We start from the raw sequence: 25,806 nt of genomic DNA, 5'->3' as shown, positions 1-25,806 counted from the left end.
GGGGTGGACAGGTGTCTTTATGCAGCTAACGACCTCAATCAGGTGCATCTAATTTAGGATAATAAATGGAGTGGAGGTGGACATTTTAAAGGCAGACTAACAGGTCTTTGAGGGTCAGAATTCTAGCTGATAGACAGGTGTTCAAATAATTATTTGCAGCTGTATCATACAAATAAATAGTTAAAAATCATACATTGTGATTTCTGGATTTTTTTTAGATTATGTCTCTCACAGTGGACATGCACCTACGATGACAATTTCAGACCCTCCATGACTTCTAAGTGGGAGAACTTGCAAAATAGCAGGGTGTTCAAATACTTATTTTCCTCACTGTATATATATACTGTATACACACACTAATAATAATAATAATATACAGCAAGGAAATACTAATGTTCCACATGATTAGTCCTACTTTGCTTTTTGAAAACCCATTTGTTTTAGATTTTGAGATTTACATATTATTTATATTTTATATTTAAGATTTTTTCTTTCAACAGGAAGACTTAAATAGATGGAGCAACAAGTGTTTTTGTGGCACTAGAAGTACTATCTTATCTTTCCAGCAGCAAATTTAGAAAAATATGTGAGAAGAAATTATACAACAGATATGTTGATAAACCAGAACTATGCAAGCCTACAGTTCATAGTATTATTTTGGTTACACTTTATTTTAAGGTCCAAACCATTAAAGGTCCCATGGCATGAAAATTTCACTTTATGAGGTTCTTTTTAACATTAATATGAGTTCCGCTAGCCTGCCTATGGTCCCCCAGTGGCTAGAAATGGCGATAGGTGTAAACCGAGCCCTGGGTATCCTGCTTCGTCTTTGAGAAAATGAAAGCTCAGATGCCCAATCTGGAATCTTCCCTTTATGTCGTCATACGGGGAAAGGTTACCTCCCCTTTCTCTGCTTTGCCCGCCCATGAGAAAATGAGCTACCACTGTGCGAGGCGAGCGCAATATATTTTTTTTCCTCGAGAGACATCATGGCTTGCAAACGAGCGAAGCATAACAGTTGCTCTGTGTTTGGATGTACAAATGAACACCGAAATATTTTTTTTAGTTCCTTCATCCGAGCCTATGGCTAACATTAGCTACATGATAATAACTGTAACAGCATACATAAACAAACCAACTAAAGTACCGTATCCAGACACAATATTTTAAACTAACCATTCGGAGACGTCCTGCTGTAGCTGCTGAGTTGCAACTTCTTCATCCAGTCCTTCTCCATCCAGATCAGATTCTGGGTCAAACTGAAAAGCTTGAAGGACTGTGTGTCTATGAGCCATTGCCATACATCCACTGTCAACATTAGCGCATGGTAGCGCAAGCTGGTTAAGGCCACACCCCCACCCTCCACCTTGCCCCGCCTCTCTCCTCCTCATTAGCATTTAAAGCTACAGACACAGAAATGGCACGTCCTGAGGAAAGCTCATTGTGGGACTGGCTCGTAGTGGCTGAAATTCTGCACCAAGGCTGAATTTCGGGAAAGAGACTTCAGATACAGTACTAGGGACCAATTAGGCCTATATAAAAGCATCCAAAAAGCAGCATGTCATGGGACCTTTAACTATGACTTCTTCCTCAGTAAACTTCTAATTTGCTGCTTATTAATAGTTAGTAAAGTAGTTGTTAAGTTTAGGTATTGGGTAGGATTAGGGACGTAGAATATGGTCATTCAGAATATGTGCTTTATAAGCACTAATAAATAGCTAATATGTTAATAGTAGGCAGGCTAATAACTAGTTAATAGTGAGAACTGGTCCCTATACTAAAGTGTTACCATTATTTTTAATATGACTGAACAGGTTACAGCTAACCTGATTTTGACTAGCAGAGCTGCTTCATCCTGCTGCACTTTAATGTGACAAATTGTAACAGGTTGAGGCTTGTAGCATGGACGAATCATGGATAATAGATTTGAACCTGCTCCAACTGGCTCGTGATGGTTGATTAACCTGTTCAGACAGTCACTGACACGCTCAGACAAGCTCTGACGTGAGACCTGTTCTGTGCTATGTGCTCACCTCGTCATCATCAGCATCATACTGGGCATACTGCTGCTCCATCAACTCTCTCTGACGTCTCTCCTGCTCCAGAGTCTGACTGATGAGTTGTGCCACCTCGCTCTGCTGTCCCGGACGCTCTCGGCCAATCACAAACCTGCAAAGACACACAAACTGCCAATGAGAAGGGAGGGGCTTTGTGAACAAATGCAGTTTGGCAGAGGCTATAAAAGATTATGGCTATTGATTTTCAAATGGAGACAATGAACAGAATAGATTTTACATAAATGAGGTGGGTATAAAAATGTGGAAGGTGAAATTGCATGTCATTCAGTAAAATAGAGAAAGGTATAAAACCCTTCTTTTCTGTTTCAGTGAAGTGAAATATGTCAAGCTCTTTTCATGCAGTGTCTGGCTTCAACAAGCGTTTTTGTTCTCACTTCATTGATGGATTGTATCTTTTATAATATACCCTATGAATCAATGACCGTGACAGGAGGTAATTCTTGCGAGGTCAGTGTGATAAATGACTGTGACAAAGTGAACATAACTGTTTAAAAATGTTAACAATTCTACTTGAGAAAGTCAGGGAAAAAATTGAAAACTTGAGAATGAAAGTTTATCATAAAAGGTAAAGTTTGTCACTTCTGCACCATTAGTGGCACCAAACAGAATTGCAAGTTAAATATCAATTATTAATCTCTGAAGGTGAATGACCTGCCTTACAATACTGAGTAATAATAAATTCAAATAATTTAATAAATAAATAATCAAATAATAACTTCAAAGTCAAATATTTTATGCAAGCAACATATTAAAATGTTAAAGTTACTTCACCTGTGAAAAATACCTGTTTCCCATGGTGTACTGGGTGTTATTCTTAAAGACCAATCAAGTGGCACAATTTATTGGTGAACCTGATATTTAAGCACTAACAACTGACTAAGAGAAAAACTGAACAGATTTTCTACTTAAGACATCAGCCTACAAATAGTTGTCTATGCATATGAAATTAGTGAAAGTTAGCAGAAACTAGACATTACGGTTTTAATTAAAGATATTATTCTTACACAAATCCATCGCTTTGCTTCAGAAGGTTTTTATTAACCCCCCAGAGCTGTGCAGGAGCACTTTTTATGATGGATGGATGCACTTTTTTGGGCTTCAAAATCGTGGCCCCCAATCACTGCCATTATAAACCTTGGAAGAGCCAGGACTTTTTTTTACAACTCCGATTGTATTCGTCTGAAAGAAGAAAGTCATATACACCTAGGATGGCTTGAGGGTAAAGGGAGAGTAAACTATTGCTTTAAGTTGTTTGACACAATAGTATGGTATGTTAATATATGCCATTTATCAATTATAAGCCATAACATGAAAGGAGTGGAAATGTTTAATAATTGGAGATAAAAAAGACAATTCCCTCCAATAATATTCACCGCATCCTCTGTACTGTACAATCCATGTTTTGGAGAAGCAGCAGGGAAGCGCTCAGCGTTGAGTCCTAATCACCCTGCATTAGGCACAGATAAGGGCCCAAATTTGATCTACATCTGAAGCAACAACTGGGCCAATACCGTGTTATGCCAAGCACCTCTGCTGCTTCTGCAGCGCAGCTGACCTGGAAACAGTCCTCTCTTCCATCTCAATAACACACGCAGGGATCCCAACTGCTCTGGGACAGAGCTTTCTTATTGGCAAAACCCACCAGTATTATTCACATACATCTGGAGTGACAGGATGCATTTCAGGATATATGCATCACCTCACCCAGTGAGGAGGTGTTCCTGCCAGCTTGCTATAAAAATCCCCAGACTCTGAATCATCACAGCAATGAATCGCTCTTAATAGAGTGACAATCTTCATATATTTATTGGTGGCCACTGGTGCAGATAGAATTTAAGACCTGCCTTAATTCCTACAGTATGTTAAATATAGCACAAATTCCAAATCTGGGCCACACTGCCTCATCGGTGAGAACAGAGAGAAATAACCAGCAGGAGGGAGTAAATCAAAACCAGGAAAGGATAGACAGCTGAAAAACAAAAATATGGTGAAATAGTACATTTCCTGAGACCTTCATAGTACTAGATGAATTTTATGTTTTCCAGTAAAAATCTGGCAATATAAATAAACTACATAATATTTTGTATTATATTATATTATATTATTATAGATCATAAAATATATTAATATATTATACACACATTAAATGTATTATATTTGATAATATTTAAACATACAATTCAAGATATGAAAACACAGTTTTGCTTTCATTTCAGTTTTCATTTTAAGGAAGTTTTTTTTTTTTTTACTGGAAAATAAGACAAAAGTACTGATCAAGAATGTTTTTTTTTTATGCAGTGCAGACTGTGTTAGTATTAGCCTGGCTATATAAAATCCTATTACTCAAGAAGGCTCTGTCTCTCACAAGAAAGTCACATTTAAAGATATATTTCACCCAAAAATTCATCATTCATTAATGAAATTCATACAGGTTTGGAACAACTTGAAGGTGACAGAATTTTCATTTCTGGGTGAGCTATCCCTTTAAGGAAATTATATAAACCCTTTAAAATAAACATACATTTGAAGGTTAAAGGTTTTTTCAGCGTGTTTATATTTATAAAGGAAGTATAATACACCACTGACAGCATCTGTTTAAAAACAATTCGCTCCATCATGCTGTGCAGCTCTATTGTTAATGAAGAGTCTTGTTTTCTCACAGTGTGAAGTACTCCTGCCGGCCGATATGCTTTTCAGACATGCTCTCTGCTGTCGTGTCTAAAGGGAATTTAGATACACTAATAAGAAGTCTGTGTTTTTCTCACAAGAACGATGAGTGGGAGGGAAAGACGATGGCGTGTCATGCTATTTCATACGCTAATAATAACAACACTGGTCACTCTAGCAGCTTGTAAGCTACGGTGAGGATGCGGGATGTGAGGATCTTGTGAGGAGCCAGCATTCAGGGGGCAAACCTGGGATTAATGAGACATAATAAACAAGCAAAAACGGTTGTAGACATCTAGCATCTTACCTAACCACTCCCTGTGTGTTTCTCAGGACAGAAGCAGCGAAGCTCTGAGTTACTCCCACCAGACTGGTGCCGTCAACCTCCACGATTTGATCATTCACTTTAATTCTGTGGAAAATGAAGGTGGTTATGTTGTAATGCTTGTTACAGTGACACTATTAGGACATTGTGCAAACTCTAAAACAGGTTTGTATAATACTGTCTGTATGAATACTAAACAGCGATTTCTCTGTCATCCTGAGATGACTTTTTTAATAAAAGCTTAATTATGTTCTGCCTGAGGCCTTCTCATCACTCTGCTATGATTAATTTTTTCAGTGCATCAAATATACTGATGTATGAAGGACACAGTACATCCTGGGACAGGGTTTCCTGGAGTTTGTGAACCCTTAGAGTTTGACACAGAACTCTAGTGCAATTGCGGTAAGTCTTTGTAAAGACAATAAGATAAAAGTATAGACACAAATTAAAGTTTGTAACGACATAGTAAAGATGTGTAAAGATTTATTTCTGCATAATTACAACAGATATGACTTCTGTTCCACCTTTCCATTGAAAAGACAACAGTATAAAGAGTGTAATAATTCATAATATTTAATAATAATAATAATACAATTTTATTTTCCATAAATATATTCTATATACTACTAAATTATTTTTTCATAATATAGAATAATTAAATAATAATAATAATAATAATGTAGTAGTTTGTTTTGCACTTTTAATAATTAAATTAAATTAAAATTTGAATTAATAAATTAAAAAGTATTTTATACAGATGTATTCTTTATACTACCAAGTGAGTGAACAAAGTACATATATAAACAAAATACATTCATAAAGTTTTTTGTTGTTAATAATTAAATTAAATTACTAATTTCTACAAAAAGTTTTCTACAAATATATCCTTTATACTACATGAATGACTATATAAATATGATTTTTTTTGATCACGTAAATACTACTTAAAATCTTAGTGAATACTTCAATGAAATAATTTAGGTCATTGGACTTAAAAAGGACAAAAAAGGTTGAGAACAATATTTTTATGTTTTCAGTTGGTCTTGGGTGGTCACATTCTTTCATTTCAGCAGCTAAAGAGTAATGCTCACAAGACAGAAGGAATTACAATCATATAGGATTACAAGGACGAGTAAGCTCCTTAACAACATGTGATAATATATTTTCAGAATGCTACAGTGTTTGCATGAAGAGCTCCAACTTTGTGATATCTGTAATGAGCTTTGTGAGTTTGACCAAATTGCCTTGACCCTTGATTCCAGTCTGGATATCGAGCCCCTGGCAAATCCCGTCTGTTATGCAGGCAAAGCAGACGGAGGGATGCTTGCAAGACTGAATCCTAATGTGCACCTAAAGAGTGTGGCATAAGCACAGCTTGACCTTCACATGCATTTTTCAATGTCGCCAATGTACTAATACTAAAGCAGGAAATTAGAGTTCCAACATGCAAAAAATAAGGACTCCAGTGCAAAGATTTCAATGTCACTGTTGAATCCTACATTGTTACACTTCGCTCAGAAACAGCCTGAGTTAATGGTGGAGGAAATTACATTCTGGCTATTGAATAGTCCTTTTGAAACCTGATTGCAAAGCTTGCAGTTGCTTGGTAATCTTGAAACAAGTAAAAATTTCTCAAGATTTCAGCAGGGTTTGATGCCACTCAGTGAAAAGATGAGACCACGTTAAAACACTGACATGCAAAATCTTAAACTTGGAAATAAACAGAAAGATTTAGGACTTCAAGAAAATCTTTAAAGAAACATTATAATTGTAAAATTAATAAAAAATACAGTACTTCAGACTATGCACTATTTCTAATTAACACTAAAGTAAATTTGTGACACTGATCGTGTGACTCCTTATACAGATGATCAGATGTTCTTCAATTGCAGCTCAAGATGCTCTTTGAATAATTTGAATAATTTCAAATCATGCTGGAAAACATGATCGACAGGTTTTACATAAACGTGTGGAGTCTTGTCAAATCTGTTGTTTGCCGCTGCTATTAAAACTAAAGGGAGACAAACCAAATACAAAGACGTTAAATAACTTTTCACTCAAAATGTTATGCTGCTAATATAATTTTAGATTAAAAAATGAAAAATCAATAATTTTCCAATTTAATAAATTACATTTAAAAAAATGCTAAATCTCACTACCACTATTACCACTAGTGGTCTCAGTTTTAGTGAAGCAAAAACAGTCTACTAAAGTTACTAGAATGTTTGGCCAGATGTGAAACAGGCTGCTTTCGTTCGCATCCCTACCCTTTCTTTAGCATCCTGAGCTACATTCAGTGATAAAGCCTCAAGCTTTGCTTTAATTTTAGGCAATGTGCAAATCTCATGAGGGACTTTCAGGGATTCACTCACTCTGGGTGGAGCTAAAAAGAGCAAGGACAAGAAATACGTGATTTTCTACTACTGTTTGACCAACAGGGTTGTTTTTCTACATGGAAAAGGTGTGTGTAAATACTAAAGTAGTATGTGCAGTTTAGTTTACCTTCCATCTCTCTCTGCTGCTCCACCCTCTATGACAGTCTTGACAAAGATGCCCAGCTTCTCCAGACCTGCGTCAGCGCCAACCCCCATTCCTATAATACTGATGCCCAGGCCATCCTCATCTGACATACACAGATGAACATACACAAATCAATGAAAGGAAAAATATTAGTGCTGAGCAAATGGAAAGAATGACAAATGTTTGATGGATGGATACATGTTTATTGTAACTGATCAATATTCAAGGCTTACCATTGATTTACTCACAGTGCTCAAAGTATGCAGATACATGCAGAACATTTCCCTGGAAACATATTTGCATCTATTTTTTTTTTTTTTTAAAGAAAGCTTATAGGGAAGACAGGGCTAGTTGTCAGAGAGGCTATACTTTCTCTCAATAACTATAAGGTTCTGAGTCAAAACTGACTGAAAAAGTGTGAAGACTTAGTGTTACTTAAAAAAAAAAAAAAAAACTCAAGAGAAATCTCTTTGGTGACACTGCCATCCTGCTATTCACCTTTTTCCAGTTCCACAGGGAGAAGTTCCAGCTTCTCCACCCGTTTCTCCAGCTCATACTCAGCTGAGGATGCCACTGGGTCCACCTCTTCATTCCTCCGGTCGTAATCTTCATTGCAGTAGGTTTTGAACACCTGATGGCCAAAAAAAGTCAAGGCGTGTCACAATACTGAGGTTACATGACTAAAACAGCTGTGTAAAGCACTTTTTTCACATTTACAAAAGATGGAGTATGTGAACCACACAATGCTAGAGAACTATGTTTCTTCAAAAACACAGAAAAAATATTAGTACATTGAAAGTATTGAGCTCAAACATATATGACTCCATTGATCACATACTCTCTCTCTCTATATATAGTGAGACAGTAAGGCAATGTCTCTGGTTGCATCTGAGCGTCTTCATAACAGTTCTTATCGTCTGAAACACTAACTGTCATTTGCCATCTCCTCAGTGTAAGTGATGGTCCTGTGCATCGTGGTGTGAAAGGACAGTCACGCACAACTGTGTCCCCTAAGCAGATTCTCGGACAAATATCGGCCTCATGCCAATGCTACGCTTGCCTGCCTCCCCCTTATCTGTTTCCTTATAAAAAAGGGTTCATTGGATAAGTTGTGGATTCATGCTGACACAGAATCAGTTTCTCTGACCCAGATTTTATAGTATTTCATTTTAAAAGAACAAACTTCCTAAGGCAAGTACCAGGGTTAATATAGAAATAATAACACTAAGACTTTCAAGAACAGTTATATATATATATATATATATATAAGCAAGAAGTTTTCATGCTCACCAAGGTTGCAATTATTTGATCAAATATACAGAGAAATATTGTTACAATTTAAAATAACTCTTCATTTTTAACATATTTTAAATGTGATTTATTACTGTGATAGCAAAGCTAAATTTTCAGCTTCATTACTCCAGTCGCAGGTGTCACATGATCCTTCAGAAATCATTCTAATTGGCTAATTCAGTGCTCAAAAATTACTTAATATTATAAATGCTGAAAACTGCTTAATATTTTTGAAGAAACCTTGATACATTTTATTCAAGATTCTTTGATGAAAATCTAAATCTAAATAACATCATTAATTTGAAACAGAAATTATAACAGCATACATGTTTCTGCTTAAATTAATTGTGACATTAGCTGCATGAATTGCATAATCTCAGAACTGTAAGAACCATTTCTGCCATATAGACATTATTTTGACATTATTCTGACAACAGATCACTCTTAATTGTAATGTAGAAACATTCATTTTCGTTTCTTTGACAAGTATTTTGAAAAAGCGCTATACAAAGAAAGAAAGAAAGAAAGAAAGAACGAACTTGTCTTCCTGATCACCTATCCATTAAATGAACTTACTGACCCTGAACAACTGAACAGAAATATATGCATAAAATATTTGATAAACAGCATGTTCTAAAATAATTCAAACATATTCTAAATATTTAATTGTTAAATAAAAATATTTTAAAAAATCAAACCCACACTGCTGTACCACAGAGCAAATTAACATGCTGCATTCACCAGCAGGCAGCTGTCAGTGTGTCCAGCTGCCACCATGAGAATCATCAGCTTCAATTAAACCATGACTGATCATAGCAGAATCAAAGCCATCTCATCTGTGAAGAAAACCAATTAGACTCAAATCTGACATTTTATGCTAATTACAAGCCTATGCCAATGAATCCAAATCGTACGTGGTAGAAAAGCACCCCGAAACCAGAGCGTAGGGTATCCAAGCACTGGGACAAAAGCAAGCATAATCTCTAGTGCACTTTACAGCATCAATAATGTAAACTGATCAACAGCTATGCATTATTGAGCAGTCACATTGCTGACTGAATGATTAGCTGAAGTGTACTGGGCCCTTCGTCTACAGTCTTTCAATGGATTTGTAGAAAATAATATTGGCAAAAGGGGCTGGACAGTGAAGCTGCTAACATATTTAGCCTTGAAGCTTCCCTGAAGCTCCTATACAAAGATGCCAGGAGGGCATCTCCAGAAACATTCCCTTGAGCAGAGGTCTAACCTGAAAGTGAAGACATTTTTAGAAACACCCCTTTCTACATTCAGTGATCTGTTCCAGAGCTTTCCTCACACACTATTCTCCGGTTTTCTCCTGAGCTCAACCAACTATCGCTATGTTGACAGTCCACACTCCACAGCTGGCTAAAAAAGGCTCAGCAGCTGACTGTCTTTTGTGAATCTGCCAGACATGACAAGCATGAGGGCTCTACGTAACAGACAAAGTGTGGGCAGTGCGCTGAAGGCTACTGTCAGGTCTGACATGCCACATGCCATGGGAGAATATAATAATTCACATCTTCTTTTGTATTCATTATAGACATATGCAGTAGCTGTCTAGGACACTTTATGTTTTGTTTTAATATAATTACATGGTTTCATTTTACATTTTAATGGTCATACATATGATAATATGAAGACACAAAAAGGTTTGTCACCAGGCACCCAAATCAAATAAGCGTGGGCTTTGAAGCGTAATTCAATACAGAAATTTACCATTTGAGATTTTTAGGAAGAGTGACATAATAAAACATGATGCAGTGATTCAACTGAAAGAAATAATACAGTACAAAAAATTTTAAAGGAACAAAATTACTGAAACAAATCATATTTGTGACTCTGAATGATGGTTTTATTAAACCATATCAGACATAGTGACAAACATTATCACTGCTGTTCAAATTTTTGGGGGATTCCACAAAAATATTAAGCAGTACATGTTTTCATCATTTATAATAATAAGAAATATTAGAGTAATGGCTGCTCAAAATCCATATTTGCCATCACAAGAATAAATCACTATTTAAAATATATTTTTAAAAAGACTGTTATTTTAAATTGTAACTGTAATGTGTGTGTGTGTGTGTGTGTAATTTAATTTATTTAATTTCCTCCACAGAAAAGGAAATACCAACAATCTTCAGTTTACTTCAGGTACCCAAGAACTTGCTGAATCTTTTCTTGGCTTTGGTCCGACTAACAGCGCTACTTTTTATGAGCAACTTTGTGCATCTTCACCCTTCTAGTAACACTGATTCATCCCACTCAACTCACCTCTCTATCATCAGCCTCACCTCTATCCATCCATCTCTTATCATTATACCATTTAGATCAATACACCTGCTAGCTGCCTTCAAACGAACGCAGTGCATCTCTTTTGTCTTCTCATCATACAGTAGACCAGCTCTCACTCGATCCTTTATCCTCTATCTATTGCTCATACACTCTGGCATACTGCAGTCTTATATTTAAAACCCAGCAGCCTGCGAGGTCTTTGGCTCCAACTGCTACCTTGCATAATAGCCAAGAAATGTAAGCTTGTATAAGCGTTCTGCTGTTCGGAGAGCACTTTAAGTTTTTATTGCATGTTGTGAGATCCCACCAAAGGCTCGGAGAGCTTCTCATTTTTCTCGGTGAATTTTTACAGAACTGCAGGGGTGAGTGAAACTGAGCCAGGCCCATCATCCATCCCTCTCCTCCCACTCTCTTCCTCGTCCCTCTTTGCTCATTACTTCATTATTCCTCTCGTCTCTCATCCTTCTTTGTGTCATTCCACTTCTAGCAGAGCAGCCATGGCTCATCGGTATGCCTCTAATGCAGCATATTACACCAGCACGCCTCCAGCTGCATTGTGGGTGACTGCAATCCTTGTGGGGAACAGTCCGAGGATTAACCGAGGGGCAGGCCGAGGGGAAACAGGGAGCTAGGGATGTAGAAGAACAATCGACTGAAAATGTTTGTCGTCATTTGTATCACAGACTGGCAATGGTGCTGAGTGGCCTATAGAGTCTGGCTGACTACAACTGATCGCATTAAATGTCCTTATAGTCAAGCAGCAGTGCCAGCGCTCCCAGTGTCACCACACACACACACACACATTCATACACAGCGCTCTCCCAGAGGGACGCCGAGGCTGATGCTGAGTGGATTAACCATGCAACAGACGAATCTGTAGACAGACATTCCTGTACTATTGTCTGAAAACAGGAAGCTGCTCCAAAATGAGGTGTTTGGCAAAGTCAAATTAATTATCATTCTACCATATTGGTAAGGAATACCTTTAATATGAACATATGGGTGATTCTACAACTACAGGCACTCGTGGGCCTGTGGAAAAATTCACTTTTCACACTCTCACTAGTTTAAGTGATCTTCTATCAAGGAATCACATGAGAATTCTTTCATATTTCCTGAATAGGGATGCAAAACGATTAATCACGATTAATTGCATTCAAAATAAAAGTTTATGTTTACATACTATGTGTATGTACTGTGTATATTTATTATGTATATATAAATACACACACATATATGTATATATTATATATAAATATAAATATCTAATGTATAAAGCCAACATATTTTTCCTTAACATATACATGTATGTGTGTGTATTTATACGTACATAATAAATATACACAGTACACATACATATAAAATGTAAACAATCTTTTATTTTGAATGTGATTAATCACAATTAATTGTTTGCAGCCCTATTTCTGAATCAAAGAAATTGAAGAAACAAAATGCATTCTGTGGTCGAAATTACATTAAACAACTTTAAAATCTTTGTTTTGCTAATGTGCATTTCATAGCGAGCACCCTGCCCCTGCATACACACAATAAATAATATTTTGACACTTTTTTTGTCAAAATTGTATAAAATAAATAAATGATTGTTATTTTATTAAGAAATTAACGCTTTTATTCAAAAAGGATGCATTCAGTTGATCAAACATGAAGGGAAAAAACACCACATCATGGTTTCTACAAAAATATTAAGCAGCACTGCAAAGCAAATGTTTTCAACATTGATGATAATAAGAACTGTTAGCAATGGCTGCTGAAAATTTAACTTTATCATCACAGGAATAAATTGCGTTTTAAAATATATTCCCATAGAAAACAGTGATTTTTTTTTTAATCCAATTTTTACTGTCATTTTTGATCAAATAAATTCAGTCTCGGTGAGCATACAGTAAGATGCTTACTTATAACTCATTTTTTTAATAATGCAAATCTGGGTCTGCCAAAAGAGTAAACCAATAAAATCTAAATCTATAAAACATTGCAATATTGCAGACTTCTATTGAATAAAAATTTACATAAAAGTGCCTGTAGTGGACAAAACATACAATATACGAATCACCAGTTTCATGACAACTATTTGAATGTTTGCTAATGCTGAAAGTTATTAAAAGCCTTTCATCTATGTGGTAAAAGCCTTCTTTGAGTCTCAGCATTACTTTAAAGGCCTTCTCATCTTTCAACTAAACACTTTGGCCATGAACAAGTCGTGAACTGATGAGTCAGGTGATATGAAACTCTCCAGCATAATTAGCCTTTTGCTCTGTGTCAAGACCACAGCTCCTTCAAAACGCATGGTTATGTTCATCCTCTTGACTCTTTTTTTTTTTTCAGTTTATCTGGCCTGGAATGTCATTTCGCCCTCTTTTTAATCCTGTGTTTGTGAAAATACCTCTGGGGGCCTCCCCACCCGCCAACACGAAGCACACTAGCGCAGTGAGGGGGAGCTACTAGCATAAGGGGATAAACAAGACACAAACAATTGCTTACTTTATGCTTCATTCTCATGTGTTGGCTGAGTCTTCTCACATGATCAGTAACATCTGATGAATACATAATTCATCAACTGACCACATGAGTGGGTGAAAGTGTTACATTTACAGGCAATGTGTTCGTGCGAGCTAGTTCCAGCTAAACTAAACACACATGCATTATACATATGCATTTAATAATGCTTTGAACTTTGTATTCACCCTTACTTTATAGAAATATTTTTTTTTAATTAAAGATTCTATTAAAGATTTGCCAACCATAGCTCCTAATAATCAGTTATTAAACAATTAAACTATGGAGAAAAGAATAATAAAATATAATTATAATAAAAATCTAATAATAATAATCAGATTGTGTTAAAACAATAGATACATAAAAATAAATAAAGAATATAATATATTTTTAAACATTTTAGAATATTAGTAACATATTGCAAATTTTGGCTGATTGTAATAATATAATATAATATAATATAATATAATATAATATAATATAATATAATATAATATAATATAATATAATATAATATAATATAATATATAGACAATTCAACCACAATATATATATATATATATATATATATATATATATATATATATATATATATAATAAATGTACAATATTTGCTTTGATATATGGTAACAATTTTCAATATTGACTAGTTGCTTATTAGCATGCATATTACTAGCATATTGGCTGTTTATTAGTGCTTATAAAGCACATATTAATGAATTATTCTGTATAAACATATTTTAGATCCCTTAATCCAACCCCATATATAATGCACAATATTTGCTTGCAATAAATACATAAATACATAAATACATGTTTGTTTACCTCTTGTATATCATTTACAAAAATTAAATGCTATGGGGTAAATAATTATTTGATCCCCTGCTGATTTTGTAAGTTTGCCCACTTAAAAAAAAAAGGGTTTATCATTTTTATGGTAGCTTTATTTTAACTGAGAGAGACAGAATATCAAGCAAAAAATCCAGAAAGAAAGCAGCATAAAAATGTTTAAAAAAAAAAAGATTTACATTTTAGTAAGTCAAATAAGTATTTGATCCCCTACCAACCAGCAGGAATTTTGGCTCCCACAGATTGGTTATGTGGAACACAGATTAGTCCCGTCACTTTAAGAAGATACTCCTAATTTCAGCTCACTGTGTGTAAGACTCCTGTCCATAGACTCTGTATCTTCCATTCCAACCTCTCAACTACCATGGGCAAGACCAAAGAGCTGTCAAAGGATATCAGGGACAAGACTGTAGACCTGCACAAGGCTGGAATGGGCTACAAGACCATCAGCAAGAAGCTTGGTGAGAAGGATACAACTGCGATTATTCAGAAATGGAAGAAATACAAAACAACATCAATCGGCCTTGGTCTGGAGCTCCGTGCAAGATCTTGCCTTATGACCAGGATGATCATGAGAAAGGTGAGGGATCAGCCCAGAACTACACGAGAGGAGCTTGTTAATGATCTCAAGGTAGTTGGGACCATAATCACCAAGCAAAACATTGGTAACACTACGCCGCAATGGATTGAAATCCTGCAGCGCCCGCAAAGTCCCTCTGCTCAAGAAGTCACATGTACAGCCCGTCTGAAGTTTGCCAATGAACATCTAAATGATTCAGAGAAGGCTTGGGAGAATGTGCTGTGGTCAGATGAGACCAAAATTGAGCTCTTTGCCATCAACTCGAATCGTCGTGTTTGGAGGAAGAGAAATGCTGACCCCAAGTACACCCCAAGAACACCATCCCTACAGGATGTGGCACGGAGGTGGAAACATTATGATTTGGGGCTGTTTTTCTGCCAAGGGTACAGGATGACTTTACCACATTGAGGGGCAAATGGACGGGGCCATGTACTGTAAAATCTTGGTCGAGAACCTCAGCCAGAACACTGAAGATAGGTCATGGATGGGTATTCCAGCATGACAGTGACCCGAAACATACCGCCAAGGCCAAAAAGGAGTGGCTCAAGAAGAAGCACATTAAGGTCCGCCAGTCTCCAGACCTTAATTCCATAGAAAATCTGTGGAGGGAGCTGAACCTTCGAGTTTCCAAGAGACAGCTAAGAAACCTTAATGATTTAGAGAGGATCTGTAAAGAGGAGTGGACCAAAATCCTTCCTGAGATGAGTGCGAACCTGGTGACCAGCTACAAGAAACGTCTGACCTCTGTGATTGCCAACAAGGGTTTCTGCACCAAGTACTAAGTCATGTTTTGCTTGGGGATCAAATACTTATTTGACTTACTAAAATGAAAATCTTTTTTTAACATTTGTATGCTGCTTTTTTCTGGATTTTTGGTTTGATATTCTGTCTCTATCAGTTAAAATAAACCTACCATAAAAATGCTAAATCCTTCTTTTTTTTTTTAAGTGGGCAAATTTACAAAATTAGCAGGGGATAAAATAATTATTTTCCCCACTGTATATATGTTTGTTTGTTTGTTTACCTCTTGTAAAATCATTTACAAAATTAAATGCAATATATATATAGAGAGAGAGGGGGGGGGGTATATACATGTAGTATATATTTTTTCTAAATTATTATTATTATTATTATTGTTGTTGTAGATATTCCTGAATACAATGAGGGGAAAATGGCACTCTACACATCTGGGTGAACACACAGTGAGTTTCACAACAATACAGGACACTGTGTCAGCATTGAACACCTCCTTGTTTCCAGCATGGAAAAAAGCAGGAACTACACTCTCTGATAGATTCAGTGACGGCCTGTGACGGGGGGCGGAGGGAGAGCTGTGGAGAATAAGCGCCTGACACGGACAGCTGGAACGGCGCAGCATCAGAACCACAGGCTTGTCTTCTGTTTCCACAGTCGTTAAAAATTCATCTCCGGAAGGGGTCAGATGTCAGAGAAACAAGCAAACAAAAAATACCACAGCATTCACAATGCACTGTGAGACAGATCTTTGCCAATGACTACAGCTTCAAAATCGCTGTCATGAGAACAAGACAATTGCTTGATTGCCTATTTTTTCCTGAATCCAAAGTGCACAAACTGCACATTGATATCTCATGACAGCAAGTTTGTTCTGTGTGACAAATTCAACAAATGAGTTTTCCACTGACTACATAACTCCTGTAAACAGACCAAAATGTAGACATGTCTACAAAAGTAATGCACAAAACATTTCAAATACATCTTGGAAAAGGAACACAAATATTGATGACTCATCCTGCACTAATGTTTGTCCAATCAGATGCTCTCAACAATTACCATTTCCTGCCCCTAATACCCACTGCAACTAAACAGAAAGTAGCAAATCATAGCTGTTATGCAGCTAACTAAACCCTGGCCTTTTTATGATTTTTTTTTTTTTAACGGATCGGCACTTCAAAACGTTACACCCAAACTTCCTATTTAAATAGAAAATCAACTAATTGGAAAACTGTGCTTGTTGGATGATAAGCAACCATCTAAGTCATCATGAAATCACCAACTGAGACATCTTTATCCACGGTATAAGGTTGAAATAGCCTTTTTCCAATTACATAAAGCCTCTTTAATCTACTCCAGTCAGGGCTAATACTTCAAAAATACCTTGATCTACTGGAGATCCTTTAAAATAAAATGAAAATGAATAATACATCCTCTGCTCAGCTCACTAACCTAAAAGATTTTTCTTATCTCTGTTCCTGAAAGTATGTTTATATATGTTTAATATAACCCTAAAATATGGCAAATGACTAGACTATGGCCATCCACCCTTTTAACTGAATTACAGGACTGAGCTGGAAAAAGGCTGGATTGATTCAGAGAGAGCCATGTGGTCTGGGCTATATACAGTATGTGCATCTAAGCACAGAATGGAGTGTATAATCACTGAATCATTTCAGCAGTCATTCAACTGCTGCCCAGTCTTTCAAATCCATTAGTGAATCAAGAAGGAATAAATATGCCATAACAACAGGCTGAGATTAGCAGAGCTAATGTCATATTTCATTCAGCCTGTAAGTGCAGTTTATGTAGGTGTATGATGACAGGATGGATGTAACAAAGGGCACAGCTAAACAAACACTAGAATTGACTGTAAAACAGACAGTCGCTCCTGCATCAGGCACGTGTTTGATGCGTCATCCGATGGGATCTGGTTACTTTGCTCTCAATTAAATCTAGTAGTAGAAAATATGTATAAAATTATCTTCTAAACGGATATTACTCAACTACACAATCACGCAAGAATATCATGTTCAAAATCTACAGTTGCTGAATGTTGTGACTACAAAACCAGTGAATATAAACATGCCTGAGTTTACATTAGACATTGGTGTCACACTTTCTCAAGATAATGCAACATTTTTTTTCTCGTTTCTTTTCTTGTTTTGCAGTGGTAAGGCACATGCTTTCGTAACATAATGGGTGAAAAGCTGCAAAAATAGTAAAACTGATTTGTGCAACTCTCTACAAAAAAAGGCCAGACAGAGGACTTGGCTACTGGATGCCATGTCCTCATTATCAGAGCTAGACTAACAGGATGTGGACATTGAGTCAGGTCAATGAAACTGACTTGAAGTGCCCTCCACTGCCTCCAGTGGTTACAAAACAACCCCTGTGGAATAAATCCATTAAAGTCAGCTAGGTCAGAGAGATTTGTTTGCTTTAAGATCCTAATTTCTATATTGGACAACATGTGGTGACCCGTCACAGTATTAACATTTTTTTATTATAAGAAGAAATGTCCTAAATAGTTCACCCCAAAATGGAAATTCTGTCATCATTTACTCCACCTTGTGTTATTTCAAACCTGTATGACATTCTTTGGAACACAAAAGGGGAAATTTCAAGTTAAATTCTCAAATTTCACACCCAAAGCTATCATATGGCTTCAGAAAAGCCCACAATATACAAATTTTATACTACTTTTAAGGTGCTTTCACATCCTTTTTGAAGTTTGAAAGCTTCAAATCCACATTTTGTGTAATGACAAGAAAGTTATCATACTTGAATTCTCCTTTAGTATTTCATGGGAGAAAAAGTCGTACAGGTTTGAAACAACATGAGGGTGAAAACATTTGATTTTTCAGTAAGATATCCCTTTCATCAACCATTAAAAACGGCTAACTTTACATTACCAGACACTGCACATACCCACCAATAGACCTAATTCAGGCTGAGAGGTATAGACTTGCAGTCTTTACAATGGCATGCACTGAAAAGGTAGATGATTTCACAACACACAAAAATGTATGGGGTTTTAGCCTTCTGAAGGTTTTTGTCAGAAAGATGTTTCATCAGCCAAACAATCAGTATGTTAATAAACACAGAAACGTACTTCGGACGCACTGTACTTCTATCCTTCCTAAGGTTCTCAAGCCGGGATTCGAATTCGGGACACCCGTAGAGCAATGGCGCTATATATATATATATATATATATGTGTGTGTGTGTGTGTCAGTGCGCTGGCCATGAGGCAATTGGTGCTGCCTGACCATTCTTTTAAAAGTTAAAAAGTCAAGCCTATTCATTTTGCTATGTTAAATAGCCATTATTTTTTGCATTTTATTACCTGAATTTAGGTAATGAACCCCATCTAAACAGACCCGTTTGGCAAGCACAATGCTAAGTCATTAATCAAAACAAAATCAAAGGATAAATAATACAAGCCTAATTTATTGCATGAAATTGAAAAAGATGAAGCAGGGTATTATGCTGTGATCATTTTGAAACTGATGAACCTGTTATCGTCAAAGTAAATGGAGGGCAGGGTCTTTGAGAGTGCTGTTATTCCACACAGCCACTAGAGCTGCTCGCACAAGAGCCTTTTACAGCAACTCTACATTAATTACTCTTTGAAACGCTTTAATATGGAAACGATCCACTTAATGAGCAACTAAGAAATATTATGAGCAAGAGAGAAAATATTCAGTGTGATTAATGACTGACACTTCTATTCAACAACAAGCTAGTCTAGTCTGGTGAATGAACAATGTTTTACCACAAATCAGTCCCTTTCTCAAGTCTGAACACAGACCACAGATTGTTATTTCCTCCATGTCTGCAGAAAAACCATGTGGCCTGGGTTCAGAATTCCCTGACTCATGAAAAAGTCTTTCTTTGTCAAGCTAATGACCAGGGCAGTTCAGTCGAGTTGACAGTTAACCCAGCCGGCACAATGCCATTTTACAAAAGCCTGGCATTTTCTGGTTGCTCCACGTGTTACAGTACTATGCTTTATTTAATAATATTTAGTTCATGACTATTTATGAAAGAACACAGCTTCTAAATACCAGTTTTGAACCAAATGCACCATCACACAATTGTCATTCGGCAGCTGTGAAGACCTATATTTCACGTTTATAATTAGCAGCCGGATCCAAGATTTCAAATGGAGAATAGCATTGGGATGTGATCTGATTAAGGGATTCCAAGAATACAATACTTCAAGCGCAAAAAGGTGTACAAACTGGGCGTAATGGACCTTTTAATTCAGTTAATACCAGCACACGACCGCTCAATGAAATTCAGCTCGTGTGAGGGAGATTAGCAAGCAAACATCACGTTTAACCTTTGAGAGAAGGAGGGGAACCGGTCCAGCACTGCTTAAGAGTATTAATGGGACTGTTCCAGCCAGGGGAATGTTTGTTTTCAAGCATTTTCCACATCTCCATCCAGCTTCCGATCAGAGTTAATAGCCAGAGCTGTAAACACATTTTCAGCAGCTCAAACATTCAGCAGTGATTTTCATGATATCGCAACTAATCAATGTCAACAGTCCTAGTCCACAGCTGTGCTATTATATGGCCAAATCAAAGATAATTGATTTAAATGCTGGCTAAGCGAATTTATCTGAACTCTAATTGGCTGTAAGATGCATTTCTGAGAAGTTAACATCGTAAAAATCCCCTCTGAAACAGTGTGATTCTGTAGCCTCCTTCCAAACACAAGACATCGATAGACAGACTGTAATTACCTTCATGCTTCACCTTGGAAAAAGTTGCGAACACAGCGGTTATCCATGTTCTCATGGGAGCGTGACTTGATCATAGTCTAGAGGAGCGGGGATTGACAAGCATGGGGACAGACAGTCGTGGCGTGAAAAGTTACAGCAAGGAGAGCCAGCGAAGCATGTGAGGACAGAAGCTATATGTGTTCATCTCCCTGCAGGCATGAGTGGGCCTCTGCATGTCAGTTTATGGTTCTGTCTGCTCATTATCTAAATAGCACTAACATAGGCGGGCAAAACAGAGAATTGCTCTCGCTAGATTTGGAGAAAATCAATAAAAAAGGCATCAATGGCCTCTATAGATTCAATTATGACTATGCTATGAGACAAGATGAACAACAGGAACTCAATAATAAGATGCAGGTGATCTCTAAACAAGTCTGTCTGAGAACATTTTAAGAGTGTCCATGAGAAGAAAAGAAAAATCTTTTACAAGGAAGGAAAAATATAAAACACAAATGCATTTTTGCACCTTAATCATTATTTTTTAGTTCTTAATATATTTTTCAAGGTAAAGGAATGAAAATGTATCATGATCATGATGTATCATTTGTCATTTAAAAAGGTTTTTGATGTAAGAACAACTAAAGTGCATGTATGAAATGTATTATTAAAGTATACAGTATAAAGTATATAAGTAAAGATAAGTATGTATAAGTTTGCACATATACATACAAAATATTTTTATAATTAAATTAAAGCTTAAATAAAACTAAAATAAAATGTAAATATGAGATGAAAAACTCAAAATCTTGAACAGAAATTAGAAATGTTGCCTTGGAAACAAACTGAAATTTTCAATTTAGTTTAAAAAGAAGTACAAGAATTACTAGAACTAAAAAATGGAAATATTGAATGAAAATCTAATAAAATCCAATAAAAATGACAACCACACATCATAATATTTCTAAAATGTAAATTAAAATTTCAAAATAAAATCACATTAAAAATATTAATAAATACTATGATAATATTTAAATAATACTAAAAAAACATGAAATGGAAATAGTGACAGATCTTCTCCTCTGTTTTGTGATGTACATCCGAATGAAATGGATTATTGGAAAAGAAAAAAAAGGTTCTAGCCATCGATTGTTGACTGGATGGAGGCAGAGGTTTAAACAGACAACATAATTGGGGAAGTCTGCGATACGTCAGAAAGAAATCAGTTGCTTCACTGTAAGATTGAGTTTTTGACATTTTAATTTAAAATTTAAAAATGAAACATACGCGTGAATGAATTCTTCACGATAACATTAATATGATGCTTGTAGAATATAGTCAGGGTGAATTTCCATTTCATGTCGACTTTAAATGTCACATCATTGACCCACTAATATGGTTAAAGACCCGCAACAAACTTACTTTTATGGGAGCAGAGCTGAATCGAATTTTCCTTTTTTGTGGAATATCCTCATTTTCCTCCTCTGGAAGACCGGGAATCTCCGTAATCTCTGATCCTGGGTCATAGGAAAGATCATCATCATATAGGTCATCCTCAGGGTCGGTGCAGCTCTCCCCCCAGCCCTGGTAACAAGCATCTCCATCGGCATTGAAAATAACTCTCTCATTGCCACAGTATTCCTCATTGGGTTCTTCAATTTGGTCCTCTGTAATCCGGCTAGACTCCTCTTTCACATGACCGTCTGTGTCCTCGTGGACCTTGGTAGCTGTAGACTCAAGTGAATTTCCTGCAGCGTCATTGACTTGAGTCTCTGCTGAAGAACCGTCTACGGCCATGGTTGAGTTTACTTCATCTTTTGGTTTGGGTTCACTTGATCCATCTACCAACTCAAGGGTTTCCTGGACCTTCTTCTCATCAGGTTTCACCTGGTCCACGGCCTCCGACAGAGGACTAGGACTGAGAAGATCTTCTGAAGATGAAGAAACTGGCAGATTGTGCTTGCTACCCACTCGTGTCCTGTAAAAACCACATGACGGAGACTGTCGCGCACTGGTATCGTCCTCACTGGCCTCCCCGTGTCTCTGTAAGCCATCTGGGGAGTACAGCCCTCTTCCGCCTCCATGGCCTCTTTTGACAGTAGCACCGGAGCCCTGTTGGTCTATATTTTCGAACACAGCACTGAGCTGACTCACAGTGGGAGATGAGGCCTCTGTCCTGGAGCAAAGACTATCCAAAGAGTCTGTACTGCCTCGGTTTGAACGTGCCCCCCGCCAGTCATCCAAATGCTCGTGAGAACCCCTCTTGTCCCGGCCGTAAGAGTACACGGGTGACTGTGAAGCATCTCTGGAGCTCTGCTCAAAGAGTTTCCTTGTTTCTGAGAATTTTGTGTTATGTGGGCCACCGGCAGTCCGCTCTCCATTCCCATGCTGGAACTTGACCACTGACCCATCTGCCCTGTTGATGAAGTTTGTTGGCTTGTTGAGTTTCTGTGGGGAGGTCTCTTCCCTTGATCGTCTGTTGGACCCAGTGCTCTCAGTCCCCATTTGCATGAACATGTTCTTGATGCGACTGACATGGGCCCCGTATTGCCGACCTCGAGGCTGCCTGACCCCCTCCTGGTCCTTGATTTTGGGGTCTCCATCTTGTCTCGGTTGGTCAAAAGCCTTCTTTAGAGCCTGGAACTCTGCCCTGTAGGCATTCCGGTGCGGGGAAGCGCTCCTCAGGGTATTCCTCTCTGCCGAGGCCTCTGTCTTCATCATCTTAGCCTCGACAATGGAGGTCTTCTCAAATATACAGTAACATACCTTCAGGTTGTTTGTTGGGTGTAATTACATTTTGTTGGGGATTCCTGAAAACATTTACAAAAATGTTATAAGTAGCTTGTTAATTTACGAGTTATGCAATTATTTGTGCACAGAACACAATTACACACTGTAAAAAGTGGAAACTTGTCATTGTGACCCTATAGAGTAAATTAAATTAGGCAATACGTTTTTGAAAGTAGTCTCGTGTTCACCAAGTCTGCATTTATTTGATCAAAAATACCGTAAAAAGCAGTAATACTGTGAAATATTATAATTTTAAAAAGTTTACTATTTTAATACAGTATATTTTCAAATGTAATTTATTCCTGTGATAGCAACACTGAATTTTTAGCAGTCATCACTTCATTCTTCATTGTGACACCATCCTTTCAGAATATACATAAAACTATATATAGAAGCTTCTTAAGCCAATAAAAGATTTTGAACTGCCTGTGAGTATAATCACAGAAATATAACTTTTTTTTTTGTCAAACCAGATTTATTAGGTACTACTCCATTGACCCCTATTGTTTCTAATATGCTCGCTAAGATAAGAACATTACAGAACTTGTTATAAAAAGCTGAATTCACTGTGCTCAAAACACATCCTTTTATTTCAGGAACTTTACCCACTCACATTTTATTGTGGCGACACACTGAGAGAAAAAAAAAAAATTTAAGGACTATAGAGTCTAAAAATAAGTCTCACAACAAGCTGCAGCCTTGGCAAAGAAATATGAAGTTGATAGAATGACCTGAGACAGAAAGCTCAAGAGTCCAAATAGATGCTCACCCAAAGAAAGAGTGTGTCAGAGAAATTGACTGACTTTAAGATAAGATACGGTATAACAACAGGTTTGCGGTACCATGGTAAGATTCAAGTAGTATCCAGATAGGGATTGTTTGCATATTGTTGAATGGATGCTCAGATACTCCAGTTTGATCAGCAGCTCTTTAATTAGTCATGCTGACTAAGCAAAAATGAATCTAAATCGTAGTGTCTAATATGATATAAAGCATTTGCACTGGAAATGTGTAGTGGGCTTATTTGGTATACAGGTGGCATGCACTTTATAAACCCACTTTGAATTTTGCAATTAAATTTCGTCAGTGTTTTGATGAGACATGAATCTCCCACTTTACTGTAATTCTGCTCACATATCTACACAAAAACATGTCAAACTTAGTTTTGGGTTGGCTTAATGGAGTCACTTCCCCAAATTCGCTGTTACAATAGCCTACCGAACAGCAGCACGACAGATGAAAACAACATCTCTAAAGCAACTCTGCACATCAGTTTGTAAACAACAGCTCAAAAGGGGCTCGGATGCTGGAGGATGCCTTTGCACTGAGTCCACCGCCCTGGTTCTTGAACATTATGCGTGATCATCACTTTGCCATAAGGGCCGACGGACGGAGCACTCAATTTCAGCTCGATGTTGTTGATGCACCGATGTGTTTTCGACGCAGATCTCGATATGACTCAGATTAGATTCGCCTTCCATCACCCATCGTGTACCGCAGACAGCCGCTGCATTTTACGCTGCCGGGATGTGTTTAAAAATCAACCCCGCATCTCATGAATTAATATTTTATATCGATAATCAAAGCGCGGAAAGGCAGATGCACATTTAAGACCAACACAAGGACAAAATATAAATGTGCGCGCGATCTGCATGATGTAAAACAGTTGTTGGTTAAATAACAGCGCACATTTAACTCTCACAACATGCATAATGCAAATAAACTGTTAACACATTTGTGGCAAATGTAAATATGCATTTAGCAAAAGTGCGACCATTGCGCTATTAAAAGATAATGAACAACCAACCCTTACGCGCATCACATCACATCGCCTGCATCACTGACAGCTCCATCCTACAAACCCAGTATCCAGAAACACTCCAAAAATACAGACCTAGCTCATTCCTGCGAGTGTATTTAGCCACAGCTAGCGAAACATCGTACACAAACACGAAGCAGAAGTAACACAAGTATTGCTTAACTCCCTTGTTGTTGCTCCAAAACAAAAGAGTCACTTACCTACGCCTTCAAATGTAATGCCAGTTAGGCTACCCCAAGAATAAATGTGTCTTCGCTTTAAATCATTAACCAAAGGGGAATGACATTGAACAACATTTTAATTCAGCTCCTCTATTAGCATCAAGCTGCCATGCTGGACTTCACCAGACAATTGACACAATATGACATACAAACCGGGCTTTACACACACACACACATACACACGCGCGCGCGCACACACACACACACACACACATACACGAGCGCACAGCTAGACAACGCCATTGCAGGCGAGGGGTGATGCCGCCATTCCCTTAGTAGGGATACATTGCACCATTCAGAGTCAAACTATCACTCAAACGAAATCAGTTCCGTATTTCTAAATTCACTTA

At 37.2% G+C, this 25,806-nt stretch overlaps 1 protein-coding gene across 7 annotated transcripts in view; it reads right to left on the bottom strand.

The window, feature by feature from the left end:
- The window catches only part of ppp1r9a (protein phosphatase 1, regulatory subunit 9A), a 53,092-nt gene that overhangs the window by 23,206 nt on the left and 4,080 nt on the right, over nt 1-25,806 (bottom strand). For 3 of the 7 annotated variants that reach the window (XM_058752799.1, XM_058752805.1, XM_058752806.1), the window contains exons 1-6: nt 25,436-25,631; nt 22,049-23,436; nt 8,089-8,221; nt 7,573-7,693; nt 5,053-5,157; nt 2,034-2,169 (exon numbers count right to left, since the gene is read on the bottom strand). In XM_058752799.1, coding sequence (XP_058608782.1) covers nt 2,034-2,169; nt 5,053-5,157; nt 7,573-7,693; nt 8,089-8,221; nt 22,049-23,347 — 1,794 coding nt within the window. In that variant the 5' untranslated portion in view covers nt 23,348-23,436; nt 25,436-25,631. Of the gene's footprint in view, nt 1-2,033; nt 2,170-5,052; nt 5,158-7,572; nt 7,694-8,088; nt 8,222-22,048; nt 23,437-25,223; nt 25,354-25,435; nt 25,632-25,806 lie in introns of those variants that run through there. The other 4 variants (XM_058752801.1, XM_058752804.1, XM_058752803.1 and 1 more) reach the window with 3 other exon arrangements.

This window comes from Onychostoma macrolepis, chromosome 19 (assembly GCF_012432095.1).
Source record: "Onychostoma macrolepis isolate SWU-2019 chromosome 19, ASM1243209v1, whole genome shotgun sequence".
Lineage (NCBI taxonomy): Eukaryota > Metazoa > Chordata > Actinopteri > Cypriniformes > Cyprinidae > Onychostoma > Onychostoma macrolepis.
Note: the sequence above shows the minus strand (reverse complement) of the source record. Positions and strands in the feature narration are given on the sequence as shown.